Genomic DNA, 15,328 nt, shown 5'->3' on the forward strand with positions numbered 1-15,328 from the left:
CTAATAGAAGGGTTATGATTTCATCAAGAAATCATCAGCAATATGACATCACAAAGCTCTGATGTGAAACTGAGTACACATCCTCTAATTTGATCATGCACAAACAAGGATCCTGATTCTAAGGAATAATGGATGGCATGAAAGAATACTCAGTTTTATAGACAAGAAATCCTTCTGGAAACACAAGCATGTTATTGAACAGATAGCAAAATCTGGAAAGGGTAAAAAGCATATATGCATGTGTGCGTATATATATACACACACATATATATGATGTATTTATTTCAACATGTAACCGTATAACAACATTTTTTCAAATAAAGGGTTTTAATTTAGCAGTTGTAAATATCCCCAAAAAAACCAGAAACAAACCACCCAAACAAACTAAGCAGACCATATACTATAATGAACAAACAAAAATGTTATGCAAACAGTTTTATGTTAAAAGTGAGTCACACACTGACAGCAGAAGAGTGTTGAAATTTGTAGTAATAAATAGCTCCAAATTAAGAATTTTCTACAACATTTCCTTAGAAGACAGGACCAGTGTTTCTCCTCTTATGATCCTGCAGAATACTTTCACTCAAATATATTTAATTTTATAACATTAAAACAGACACAAGAATGCAGATTGCAAAAGATGCTGGATTCAGAACAGTATACATAACATTTTCTGTCAAAAGTCTTACTGGTTTATTCACTAAGGCTAGACAGCAAGTCATATGATCCTATCATCTGGCGCATTTTCTACCATGGTCAGGATCAATAAATGGATAGAACCAAGGACCTGCGGTCCAACATGCTGTGGTCCAACCCACTGTGGCACACAGGAAACAAAATATAGGACCACTGTCTGGTCCCCAACTCTGCACTTTGTTTCCTGGAACTGCAGAGGTGGAAACAAGACCGTAGTGTTTCAAGTGACTAGAGAAAGATAGCAAGAAGTGGCATTTTAACATGAATAAGGTTACAAGGCTTGTGATAGTACTGCATCAAAAGAGCACACATTGGACCCTACTACTTGCTCATCTGATAGTGTCATTCAGTGACTCACTGACTTTAGAATACATGTATGCAGTAATAAATAGATCAGTTATGTAATAAGGCAGTGTGTTGAACATGCATTCATCTTGTGGACAGGAACACCACAGAGAGATACATGATACCATACACATTCATTAAGACCAGGTATTTTTGTTTGTTTTTGTGTGTTTGTTTTTCAAGGCTATCCAGGCAAACTGTTCCAGAGCATTTTCTTCTTGAGAAGAGCAGTCCTCTGAGTCTTGTCACTTTTCTTCTCCCTTATCAAGAGATAATGACTGGCTTTAAGGAAAAATAAAGCTGAAGAAGGTTGTTTTGCTTTTTCACCCCATTTTGGTTGCATCATTCTGAATGTTTCATTTAAAGAGCAGTTTTTGATGCTGAATCCTCATGAGGTTCCAGACGTTTCCAGATAACTCTGTAGTTTACGGACTGTGGTTTTGTCCAGTGAGCAAAGATCAAAGTCAAAGGTTGTATTTGTGATATGAAAGTGTCCAGTTTCTTCTATAAGATTTACTACCTGAAAGGAAAGAAAAGATGCAGTTGAAAATTTCAGCAGTTTTAAATGCCCATTGAATTTATTAACATGTCACTAAGTACCATATAAATGACATAAAAGAAGCCCATTGCCCCAATACTTGCAGTCTAAACCACTGTCCTTATCACTCACTTCCTTTATAACATGAACTATGGTCCAGACTACAGTACCTCAGTTGTTTTTTTTCAGATCATCATCAGCCATAATGCCAGCCTACCCATCTGCTGTTCCAGCAAACACTACCATTGAGAATATGTTTTTCAAAAGTTAAAAGACAATCTGCATATTTTCTAAGTCAGTCTTTAAAAACAAACAAAAAAAAGAAACACATCCCCCCACCCCTCAGCCCCAAGCAAATTAAAAAACCCAGGTAGGTCTCTGTCTGGAATATTTACTGTGTGCATAGATGCTAAGCAGGTTACTTTAGAAAATAATTGGCATGAGTCTGCAAGCAAGGGAAGGAAATAAATCCTTACAGAACCTAGTCCTTATCAAACAAAAAATCTATTCAAGAGCTCTCACATCAACTATTAGTTCACGTACTAGCAGTTATTTCTTGAGCAACAGACTTAAATCAATTTTTTTAAACCAAATCAACCATGAAAGATTCCTATCAATGGCCTAAGATCACTTCTTCTGGTGACTAATCTATAATCATAGCTTTCATTCAAACAGGAAACAAGAGTTGTTAGCAGTTCTTGAGAAGAATAGGCACTAAAACACATCTCCTGTGAGGAAAGGCTGAGAGAGCTTTGACTCTTCAGCCTGGAGCAGAGAAGGCTCAGGGCGGATCTTATCAATGTGTACAAATATCTGAAGGGAGGGAGTAAAGAAGATGGAGTCAGGCTCTTTCCAGTGGTGCCCAGTGACAGGACCAGAGGCAATGGGCACAAACTGAAACACAGGAGGTTCTCTCTGAACACCAGGAAACACTTTTGTCCTGTGAGGCTGACCAAGCACGGGCACAGGATGTTGTGGGGTCTCCATTGTTGGGAGACATTCAAAAGCCATCTGACACAGTCTTGGGCAACTGGCTCTACATGTCCCTGCTTGAGCAGGGCAGGGTCAGACCAGATGACCTCCAGAGGTCCCTTCCAACCAATCATTCTATGATTCTGGGAAATCAACAATACATACATAACTTGTGCCTTTCTGCAGTTTTGACATTTTTAGTTTCTGAATTGTAGGCTACATTTTTAAAGTGTGGTCATACTCAACACTGAATTGCTGTAACAAGTAACTCCAGATACATTAAGTTCTAGGATGTGCACCTACCTAAAAAACCCATTCAGAATCTTTGAAAGCCAAAGCATTATTTGTCAGATAGGGCTAATATAGTGCCAACACACTATGGCTATAAATCTCTTATGCACTGTTTCAGTCCAAGAGACAGACATCCCAAGTGAACACACAAAAAGGCACTCCATCCTGAAGCAGGCCTCTAGGTAGTGTCATGGACTGACAGAACATTGCTATTCTCCTCAGTCTTTCCAACCACCCGTTCTGTGGCACTAAGGCTAGGCTCAATGTCTTGTTTGCATCCTTCAATTTGAAACCTGTTTAGTTCTAGGGCTTCCACATACACCTCCACTGAAACGCTGCTGCTAGATATTGCTTGCATGTTTGAGCTTTATTGCTCTGACTAATTCCTTTTCCACAGCTGGGGGAGATACAGATGTATGCACACGTGCCTTACAGAGCATACCTTAAAATGACAAATCTGATACGAATACACCAACTTGAAAAAGAACCGCAAATTTAAACTAAATCTTTTGTAACTTTATGCTCCCCATTTCATTACATAAACAGACGTTTTTTCTCCTCAGATCACAGAAGAAAAGATTATGTTGATGATAAATGAAATACCTTCATGTGCATTGTCAGGCATGGAATGACACAGACCAGGGTGGATTAAACAGAATAGAAACAAGATAAAATAATAAGAGGGAAATGCCTGTTACAATAAAAATCCCCCTTTCCAATCACCTCCCATTTTACAGGTTGGAAAAAAATAGAAGTAAAATCTGCTTAATTTGGTTTGTACGTGTCCAAAATTCTGAAAGTACTTAGGAACAATCCTGCTCTTATTAATACTTCATTTAAAATCTGTGTCTCTTGGCTTTAATTTTTTTCTATATGGGAATTTTTAATCTAAAATTGCCAACTTCATTTGTCCACTTATTGATTCATAGAGTCTTGTAACACTTTTTCATCTCCTACTGTTCTGCAAATAACACGAGAAAAAAAATCAAATAGGACAAACCTGATTGTTACCAGAAGGAAACTCTGATATGTGTTATCTGTCATTCTCATTTTTGGCACTCTCTTGAGCCTCATCTAAGAGAGAAGCTAAGGAGTCAATCCAGCCTCATTTTTGTGAAGTTAGGAATCTAATCCCAGGCTTGGTCTCCAAATATCCACTGTGTGATAAATAAATGACTGCACAAGAAGTTTACAGAAGTCAAGGCGATGAAGATGTAGCTATGCTGAACAATTCTGTCTAATGCTTCCTTGCATTATGGTGGAAGAAACCACCCCTTATAACCCCCCACAGCGATATATCTGATTTAGGAAACAAAGATTACATAGAAATGTTAACACGTGTATTTTTAAACAGCACTGTGTATTTTAAAAAAATTGATAAGCACTTTTATTGATCAGGTTCTGCTCTGAGCTTTTAAGCTCTAGGTCAAAGGAAGTATAAACATTTTAAACATATCCCTCATTCAGCCTTGAAGAAATATAGCCACTATATCAGGGCACTTGGTAAATCAGACTGTAATGAACTCCAGAAGTTTTAATGGATGTACAAAAATATATCAAGATAAACCCAGACAGCTCTATGAAAAACACCTGCCTGTGTTCCAGTCAATGAGGGATTCATGACATACGGTATTAGCATACACATCCTTATGCTATTCAGAAATACTTGAAAAAGAATAAAAGGCTGAGATAGTTGCCAGGAAGTCTGACAGTTATAATATTAAAAACATGGCTTTAAAATGTTTTATTCTGAGAGCTCAGGCTGCAAAAACCAAAAATATCTCATTTTTTTTTCTGCTGTAGTAAGCTTTGCTTTTCTGCTGTAATGTACATCTCTGTTTACATAATGTCTCTCCAGCTCAGTTTCATCATTATCCATCATAGTACAACTATTTGTCTGCCTTTAAACAAGCAAATGAGTATGTTTAAGGAAGCCAAAGTGCAACTAATGACATAGCCATTTTTCAATTTATGGAGGGTTTTAGGCCATGTGATAGTTTCCAGACCTGCAAGCTGCCCCTTGCAGAAAATTCTCAGAAGATAGTTGCCATCTGAAGTTAAGCACCTTGTGGAAATGAGCACTGTAATTTTCAGCAGTGCCCTCAATTTCTTCCTTATGCCTGTGCTGTCTAGTGCACTGGCTTTAAGGAGATTTTTCACCAGCTGAAGATATGACTTCTGATGCCTCAAAATAAGAGGCAAATTCTTACCAGAAATCTTGCCTTTCATGGGGTCATGTTAACATCATCTGCACTGAAAATGCAGAGTTAGGAACCTAGTTTTAGCCAGCCAAATTTGAATATATGAGACATGCAGCATTAACATGTGATTGCAGACTCAGTTATCCCTACTATTTCACAGGAAATCACAGAGTTAAAAAAAAAATAAATATTTGCCTCATCACTGTAAATCCCAACCGCTTTCTTTACAGTGAAAGAAGTGGGAGAGAGATTTCTTTTCTAAATGTAATTTCAGACCAGTTTCTGTCTAGCCATGGTCCAATATTCATCTAAAAATTGCTCAGGTGATTCTCACAGGACTAATTTCTTGGTCAAATGTTCTTTTTCACCTGTCTTCTCCCTCTTGGGCAATTCTTATATAAGTATCATTTTACATCAGGATTACTTAGTTACATATCCAGGCACTTGTAGTTCAGTATCACATCTCTCCTGCCTTCTCTCTCATTTTTTCAGATTTATTTTGGCTTCCTTTAACGAAGTGTCTCAAAGAGAAACGCCTCTCTTGGGAAAGAGCCACATTCTCAAAGAGAGATATTTTTCTCATTTCCAGCTTGGCTGTGTTCCTGTTTGCTGTCATGCCTATGGACTTGGTAACAACTGAGATTGCAAAAACCTGTCCTCTCCTTTTCACATCCCTTAGCATAAGTTTCAAAAGCCAGCACTTTTGAAAGATCAATGTCTTAATTCTTCTCTTGCAAGTCCCCTCTCTAAAAATTCCCTAAAAGTCTGTGGGTAGCAGACTTTAACATGTGCAAGAGATTATTGCCTGCCCTGACATAAACTAAAGAGATTACAATCACCACTCAAAACACACAACTCCACCACCGCTCCACTTCAACACAGCCACCGCATCTAAAACTCTTGCAGCTATTTACAGTTTTCTGCTGCATATTTTTGCACTCAATCCCTCTCCTCATGTAGTAACTACCATCCCTTTCTGCAGTTTTACTCCTTGCTCTCCTGACCTTTGTACTTCCTGTAGTCTCTATATACTTGCGTTTCTTGGTCTAGAAGTTTCATATTCATTCCCAAAACCTTTCTTACCCCTGTACTCTTTTTATTTCTCTGCTAACTGGTGGTACTTTACATTACTTACATAGCTGCAAAGCAGTAAGGACATTTAAGATGGGATGACAGTTTAGTTGTAATGCAGCGAAGCAGTGACTCTCTGCAAGTTAGCCACTCAATATTTCTGTAAACTGATAAAATCATGTGAACTAATGAACTACAGAATATTAAGGGATCAAAGGCTTTAAAACTAAACTGCGTTATTTGTTTTACAACAGCACAGACCATCCGTTAGTGCAGACTGGCTAACAGACCACTGGTAAATAACTTGCTCTTCCATTGAATTCTGGTAGACCTCTGTAGTCAGTATTATGCAGTTACCAGCCATCAGTACATAACTGCACCACTGTCCTAGCCTGCACAGTCTGGCCATAAATCCAGCTTTCACCAGGGCTGCATTGACAGCCTGCACACACTCCAAACCAGGGGAAATAATCTGCAAGAACAGTCCCCCAGGTAACAACACCGATTCTACATCAACCTAAGTTTTATAATACAACTAAATAAACACTATGCTATGAGAAGTCATGGACTACAGTATTAAAATTACACTCTTCACATGAGTTGTGAGGAGAAGGTCAATGAATGAATGAATGTTTTCTTCTGTCTGATAAATACACCCAGGAGAAAAGAAAAAAATCTACCTTTAGTTTAAAATGCACAAGAATATACTGTTCTTTTTTCATTTACTCAGAACAGGATACTCTAAATTTCCAGCTCAGTTATGTATCTTTTCACACAGTTTTCCCTTGTATTAGTAACTTCCCACGAAGCAGATTACAACAGTACTCTAACATCAGACTGAAGAAGCTCTAGTGGATGAACCCATCATTTTCCTAACAAAGGTAAATATTTCTTCGCCACCAAATACATTTAAATACTCCAAGATGAGAAAGAGGATTATGGATTCAATTTGAACCATCTTATTTGCTTGGAAAATATTTCTTAGGATGACAGAATTATTCCAGTTGGAAGGGATTTTGCTAGACCCAGCCCCTGCCCAGAGCAGGCTCAGCTGTGGGGTCAGATCAGACTGCTCCAGGCTTATCCAGTGAGGATTTTAAAAGCTTCAAGGATAGAGACAGCACAGCCTCTCCAGGACTGTAATTCCACTGCTAGACCACCCTCATGGGCAAAAACATTCCTTGTTTGTTTTTATCTTTGCTTTGCATAAAAGGTTTTGAAGATGTTTTTCTTTTTCAAAATTTCACATGAAGTCTCCTAAACCCTATGCTCTGCAGGCTGTCAATACAGCACCATTGAAAGCTGGATTTATGGCCACATTGTGCAGGCTAGGACAGTAGTGCAGTTCTGTACTGATAGCTGGTAACTGTGCAATACTAGCTACAGAGGTCTACCAGAAGTGAAACCATTCAAAAGCTATGCCTTGGATAACTGGGGAAGTGCATGCTCAGGAAGCAAAGCTAGGGTGTGAATTTACAATACAGAGGCTTTTTCAGATTCACTTTTTATGTGCACTCTCTAAGAATTAATGAATAATGTAAAGTGGAGAGGGTGTTGCAATTCCTACATTTTAGCCTCCTGCACAGTAATTTCCCAATGTAGATAAAAACTTGCCTTTGCCACCATTCTGAAAGTGTGATTTGGTTCCCTTTGTAGACAAAATGGAACTTGGGAAACAACAGTACATTGAATAACAGGAATAACCAATATGCATCATTGTGTATTGTAACTTATGAAATCTGACAATTCAGAATTCCTCTTTAAGAGTATGCTTAATCAAGGTCTTCCTTTTCACCGACGTCTCAATTATTTTCTCATCTTTACTCACAATATTGAGCCTGCACTAATAAACAGACTAACACTGGGGCTTACAAAATATTTTTAACACACTTATCCAAGTGCTGAGAAATATGATGAGTGATTTCAATCATTTAGAAGTGGTAAAATTTCCCTCTTTACAACATGTCGACACTGGCACATAATTGCACTAAACATAATAAAACGATCTGTACTACAATTACATCTGCTTTGTTAACAGCATTTATTGTTTAATCTTCAGAATTTGTAATCCAATAGTACCTGACAATGCTGCCCAAAACAAAAATACTATTCTTTGTTCTTACTATTGCATAACCTTTCAATAAATTTGGAGCCTTCTCAGTTTGCACATTTTCATATTTTACTCGTTCCATGACTTCATAAGACTCAATGAATATATTGCATTTTTCCCCAAAGTGAGTTTTGCTTTGAATTCCATTTTTCTGTTTGCCATAGAAAACATCTTTAATTGTTTCTGAGAAAACACCAGTCATTTTTAGGAAAAAGCAACAAGATTTTTATCAAGTCAGGGTGCACAGCTGTACCCATTCTCCCACCCTGTTTTTGCAATTATTGATACAGTATGTTGAGAAACACAACATGAATTGGTGAAAAACTTAGCTCAGATAGTAATTTTTTTTTTAAATTTATCATTTACTGCGACACCACAATTTAAAGTATGCGTAGAAATTCCCTAGGTTGCACTGAAAGTGGTAATGGGCTGTATATGGATTATACAGGCTTGAAGGCTATTAAACCTGATTACAGAGTTTTAGATGAAGAAAAAAAAAGAGATGTGACTTTACAATTTCAATGAGCACGCTTTGATATTGCATGAGAGTGCTACTCACCTGCTGCAGTACATGTCTCTCCCTCAGTGTCATTAATCTTCTGTGGAGCTCTACTAGTTCATCGAGATATGCCTAGAAACAAATCCCCCCCCCCCATAAACAACTTGTTAATTAAGTCATAGCTATGTATTTCAAAAACTTTATATATCTTCAAAAACAATACAAATAGAAATTTTACTTTGAATCTCCTTTGAGCTGAATTTTCTTATTTAGTAGTCTGGTTTTCTCTTGCTAAATAAAACCCAAATATATGGTTTTTTAGATACTTCATGCCAATGAAAATCTTATTAGGTGGTCCTTACTGTAGAAGATCATCGCTATATCTCAACTGTGGCAAAAAGTGTCAAAGCAGCATCTTCAAAAAACATCTCCCACCTTTCCACATAAGACCCAAACCCCAACACTCACAATCAAATCCCTCTTTCTCTCTAAAGCTACATAATTAATTTTCTGTATCAACAAGCAGATATAAGGGGAAAACCATCAAGCAAGATTAATCCAATGGTAAATTCCACTGTCATCCTTCTTAGGATGTCAAACATATCCTACCTCTCCACCCAATTACCAACTTTCTCCTTCAATCTGAGCCATCAGAAACCTTTTTTTCTTTTAAGCAGAGAGAGATACAGCACCCATCTTAAGAAACCAAAAAGCATATGGATCAGGCCACTGAAAATCTAGCAACAGATACTGAAACTCTGGTTTCCTGCCTCACGTTATCACAATGTTGACACTAATACCTGTAAAATATGAACCCTCTCAGGAACTTGTCCACACTGGGAAATTGTGCTATGTTCACTCACACAAGGACTTAGAGCTCTTACCCTTGGCCAGCTGGCATGATTTTAAACAAAACTGTCTTTCTCAGTGCTAAATGGTAACTGTTGCTTCATATCATTCTAGTTAACATGCTAAATCACACTGCCACTTCCTAATATACAGCCTTCAGAAAGGATTTTGGAAAAAATATATATTTTTTTAATTGATTGATTTATTGGCTAGGAATACAGCTGTGAATTCTCCTCTCCAAAAAGTACCACTTCACTGTGAAGTACAATGCAAATTCATGTTGGAGAGTAGATAAAATAAGTAATAGATGGCAGATTCCCAACCGGTGAAATTTGCCAAATCACCCCATGTATTGAAGAGAAGGAAAACACTTTCAAAATAGCATAGAAGAAGAAAGAATTACAGAAAAAAGGAGAGAAAGATCTGCACCTAGAGTAACCCAAAGCAAAGACATACTAATTACTAAGATCTTCATTGTGTAACAAAGGTTGGTGTTTAGTAAATACATTAATATCACATTCTGGACTAGTTTACTGTTACCTCATTCTCATTTACCTTATCACAATCCCCATTCTTTATTTGTTTATCAGATTTGTTTTGCTTTATTGGACTTTTCACTTCTAAAATCTGGAAAAGAAAGAAAATCCTGTAAAAATTAAATGCATAAGTGGATACAATTATGTAGAAAAAATTAACTGAAAAAACAGTTAATAACACAAAGAATATAGCGTCTGGAGAAAATGTAGTCAAAATCAAAACTGAGCTTTTCATTCTTTAATCCATACAACCTACTCATATTTGTCAGAAAAAAAGCAGTTTACAGCAGAAAATACTGAGTTGCTGGAATTAGGTGATATTGATATTATTAATCCTTAAAAGAATTAATTTCATGTCACTGAAAGCCTCTTCAACGCTTTTTTGTATCTTTTGCATGCTGGTAGGATAAGAGTTCTGATTTTGAAAATACAAAATGATGCTGAGGTATGCTCCAGTGCCTTTGAAACGTCACATGATCAGTATATTTTTCCTGTTTTTTTTCCCCAGTGCCCTCTCTTTTCTTCTACAACAGAGATTTTGAAATATAGTCTTTGACTGAAAAAAGAAGTGTTTAACAGTAATTTCTCTTGCACTTACATAGTACCCTTCCTTCAATGCCATACAAAGCCATTTACTACCACTTACACAAACCAAGAATACTGGATGAGTATTGAACCACAGTCAAGAAGAGCATGTCATCAAGCATCAGAACACCATACTTAATATGAAAATTTTAGGACTGAAGTGAGGAAGTTAGGGAAACAGAACTGTTGATTGTTCTTCCAATTTTTCCACACACAACACACATTCTTTGAAGTTAAAAGTAGAATTAAAAAAAATAATTAAATCACCATGTCACTCCTAACATCAAATATGATCAGTTCTTCTGAAAAACATCAAATGAAAATACATGATCACAGATTATGGGAGATTTTGTTTCACACTTCATTGTCAGTAAGACTAACATCACTAGCATGATTATCTCCCAAAACTGCACTGGACAGTCACAACACAGGACAAAACTCACCAAATACAACAAGGAAACAAGTCCTGTAAAAGCAAGTCTTCTAGACTAGCAAAAAGCCTCAGTGGCAGCTTGCTGTAAGTTCCCTCTCATTTCTACTTCCCTTGGTAAAAATGACTAAAATGACATATGTGCTCCCCAGGGTGACCAGCACCATAAGAATACAGCAGGCAGGCAGCTATTTCCCTATATAAAGTGACTGCAGATCTGAGTTTACTTTATGTAAGGGCTTACTTAGCCAAGACTGATGCATGGCCAGAAAGCAAAACATACTTTTCCGAAGAAAAATCCCAGTTCTTTGATTCAACACCCCATGGGGTTACTGCTGTGTAGGCCAGTGGAAGAAAAAGTCTTGTTTTGAAAAAAAACCAGACCTCTAGGCATGGCTCCAGTACCTTTTAGATGCTTTTCTTGTTTTTAAAGAAAGAAAATTCTTGGTTTCAAATAGGACCTTAGCAAGGATATTTGAAAAAGTTCCTTCCTTACAGTGCTCTTAATGTGTAGTTGAAATCTAACATTGTAAGCACTCTTGTTTAGATGAGACACAGCACTAATCACATCTGAGGAGGCTTATAGAAATATTAACTCTGTCTTAGCTCCTTATTCTATGAATGGACTTGGTCAACATAAGCCTGATTTAATCAGTCAAAAGCATCACCCTGGCAAGCAACACTATGCTACAAAGCAGCAATTTCAAATGTGGCTACGGTCCATAGAATCTGAATTCCCATAATGCTTCCCTAAATTTCTGATTTTCAGCTCAATTATAAAATTCAGCTCAATTATAAAAACAGAAGAAGGCATGTGACATTCAAATTTAGCTGGCACACTGCTATTGTTTGGAGTGTCTAAACGTGCAGGTAGAACTTCTGTTAGATGACCAAAGGGGGAGAGGAACATGAAAGGTGTGACTGAGTGGGCTGCCAATACTGATACAATTGCTTAACAAATACATTGCCTCTGTAGAAGTTAGTCTTCATTAAACAACAAGACATAGACAGGTGTTTTATTTTTCTTGTGCTTACGTCGCCAGTAAATGCAATATTCTTCATTGTTATAGTTTGCTTTCTTCCCAAAAGACTCTTTCTTAAAAACTTGCAACTTTTGTACAGATCAACTTAGAAAAGCCTACATACTTTCTGGTCAATAAGAATGCTTTCTGGACATGAAATCTTCTTCTCTCTGTGTACAAACTACTTCCTAGGGGTTTTTCCTCCACAGTGTATTGGAACTTAACTGACATGAATAATAATGGGGGCTTTTGTACTATCAGTAAGCTTGTATTGGAAATGTTATTAGCAAAATATAGACAAGTAAATAATTTCTGCCAGATAATTGAAGCAGTTAACCTAAGAGATATAGGAAAGACTCATCCATAAAACTCACCATCTAAACCACAAACTTTTGTTAATACATGCAAGCACTATTCTAACTATATCAATACTGTAAGCAGCCACTTACTGCCAGTCAGTAAATTTCATGACTGCTTTGTGTGTGATTCAACTGACATTGTGATTGGCTCCCTAAAAATCAGTGACAAATGATGTATTTTATAAATTATGACTTTTTTTTTAAAGAATATCAGTTTTTGTGTTTAATTTTTATATTTCGAGAGCCTTACTTGATTGGTGACTGGGGGTGAGATAACTCCCAAATTCTAATTCTAATTTGTCCCTGATGTATTTTGTAGCTCTAGGTTACTTAATTTCTTTTCTCTGAAGAACAGAACTTCCCTACTTTCCTACTCAAAAATAATAACAAAGTTAGCTTTTACAGATATGGAACCAGTGCTCTAATAGTGAAGTAAAAACTATTGTGTCTTCTAGTGATGTAAAAAATATTGTATCTTCTAGATAAACACTGGTGAGGAAGAGGGGAAGAGAGGAATGAACAAACTCCTGAGAATGAGCCTATTGATGCAATCTGTGTCTACTACTAATGCAAGCCCAAATCTGTGTCAATTGTACAACTGATGCTGTAAAGCCAGTTTGCATTGTTTACCTTACAAAGCTAAGTCATACAGAAAGGACACATTTCTTAAAATACTGATAAAAACGTTACTTTGGTCTATAGTATTTGCTAAACCAAATACCTCTCCTTCTCCTGAGAAAAAATAGCTCTCATGTCAGTTCACTGACTGATTAACTGCACTGAAGTAATCAGAATGTCATTACCAGCTCTCCAGGACTGCATTTACAAATCCTGAAACTTTACCTGGTTGTTGTTGGTTTTCAGTAAAGATTGTGCCGGTTCATGATGGAGTGGTGAGGAAGCTGAACTGCTGTCACTGTCACTGCCATCGCCATCACTCAGACTAACCCTATGGAAAAACAGAGCCAAGAGATTACAACACCTCCAGGCAAAGGGCTGTTAACAGGGGTGAACCAAGCTTGCACTTTGAGGTAGGACACTAAGAATGACCCATCACTAAGCAAGCCATCATTAATCAAGGTCACATGGAAGAGAGGCATCCAAGCAGAATCCCACTCTGGAAGCAGCTCTGCATAGCATGGAGAAAGAGGCTGTCTGCCTGCACTTGGCTAACATGACATGTCCGCTTAACAGAAGCTAACATTACAGAAATGGTTAAATATTTGGAACATTACACTGCTGTTTCCAGTGTTCCTGGAGCGAGTCTGTATCTCCATTCATAGCCACATGGAAGGAGGAAAATGTTTTTTAGAGATACTTTTCTGCTCTTCTAAAAGCTTTCTAAACAGCTGTACTTCTCACCCAGACAAGTGTTTAACTGAAAAGTTCCTTGTTTCTCCTTGTAAGTAACACTCTTTTTCCAGGCTAAAATTTAAAAACTTAGTATCTCAGGAGAGGCCACATGAAAAAGCTCAGCTCCTAGTCAGCCTCACCCTTCATTTACTTAGGAATAACAGGGAATATTTATTTGTTGGAAGGAAAAAAAAAAAGTTATTTGGGATAAAAAGAAGGTAGAGAAACATTAGCCTTAAGGTTTTGTTAAAAAACTGAAACAAAATCTCCACACTTAGAGACAAGTAGAGCCTGAGACAATCCTTTATGCAATCACCGACACAAACAAAATCTCAAACTGATAGTCATCTTCGTCTTTTTCTCCTTGATTCCAGCTGCTAATTTGCACGAGAGAAGCAGCTGACATTCATTGTTTGCCTAATACCTTCCCATTTAAGCAATCGCTGACACTGGCCTCCAGTGCTGTGCACTCACAGCAAAACCCTCTGGATCAGATAAAGAACCCACTATGAAAAGGTTCTAAGAGAGACTATTTCAGGTTTTCCGTTCTGTCTGCACTCTTACACGTTACCTACTGCACGCAGTGCAGAAATTACTTGAAATTCAAATTTCATTGATTCTGATCCAATTTAACAGCCTAATCTAAAACTGCTTAGAAGAGAGATCCTGAAAATGAGAAACTATGTAGAGAATAGCTCATTCGGCAATTGAAGGACTTAATTTTATCTCATTTATGCCAGAGAATAATTATGACTACTCCTCTGAAGTCACAATGGCATGAAATCAAGGAAAGCCAAATGAATGAGGATCATCATAACCATACAGATTAGTACAGAAATAGTTTGTACTGGGAATGGCAAATTCCGCTAGTTTTTATAAAGGGGCACTTTTACACGCATGTGCTTTAAAAAAGAGAGTCTGTGTTCTCTGCTCATTTGCACTCTTTGAGAACATTAGACCTCACCTCATTACTAACAAACAGGCTAGTAGCCACTAAGCTACTTGCAATCACAAGACACTCACCTGTGACTCCTGCTTCCACCTCGTGTATTTACAGGTCGTTCCAACTCAGAATCATTGTCGTTCTCATCTGCTTCATCTGCTTCATCTTCATTATCATCTGAATGCAGATCTTTCATTCTAGACCTCAAGGGACCTGAAACAACAGAGACAGTAAAATATACAAATGAAGTTCACTTTGTAGAGTTCCAGGCAATTCATCCAGCTTTGTAGATGACAGAAAACTACCCTCCCCACACAGTGCTGGGAGAGCAAACACTTAAACATTAAACAAATGAAGTAATGCACTGGGCACTTATGCTGCAGGTGCTTATCCATGAATCGTTTACTCATAGGAGCAACTCAGCTTCAACAGACTTGCTGATGACAGTGAAGTGACTCATATGTTCCAGTGTTTACACGACTGGCCCCCTGGACCACAGCTGAGGTAAGTAAAATATTGTCATGCCAG

The 15,328-nt window shown here is 37.4% G+C and overlaps 1 protein-coding gene across 1 annotated transcript in view; it reads right to left on the reverse strand.

Annotated features, from left to right (window-relative positions):
- Positions 1 to 214: 214 nt before the first annotated feature.
- The window catches only part of MLLT3 (MLLT3 super elongation complex subunit), a 142,613-nt gene continuing 127,499 nt past the window's right edge, over positions 215 to 15,328 (reverse strand). The window contains exons 8-12 of the mRNA XM_074855413.1: positions 14,881 to 15,013; positions 13,348 to 13,453; positions 10,128 to 10,199; positions 8,784 to 8,855; positions 215 to 1,561 (exon numbers count right to left, since the gene is read on the reverse strand). Coding sequence (XP_074711514.1) covers positions 1,430 to 1,561; positions 8,784 to 8,855; positions 10,128 to 10,199; positions 13,348 to 13,453; positions 14,881 to 15,013 — 515 coding nt within the window. The 3' untranslated portion in view covers positions 215 to 1,429. The remainder of the gene's footprint in view (positions 1,562 to 8,783; positions 8,856 to 10,127; positions 10,200 to 13,347; positions 13,454 to 14,880; positions 15,014 to 15,328) is intronic.

This window comes from Strix uralensis, chromosome Z, assembly GCF_047716275.1.
Source record: "Strix uralensis isolate ZFMK-TIS-50842 chromosome Z, bStrUra1, whole genome shotgun sequence".
Classification (NCBI taxonomy): domain Eukaryota; kingdom Metazoa; phylum Chordata; class Aves; order Strigiformes; family Strigidae; genus Strix; species Strix uralensis.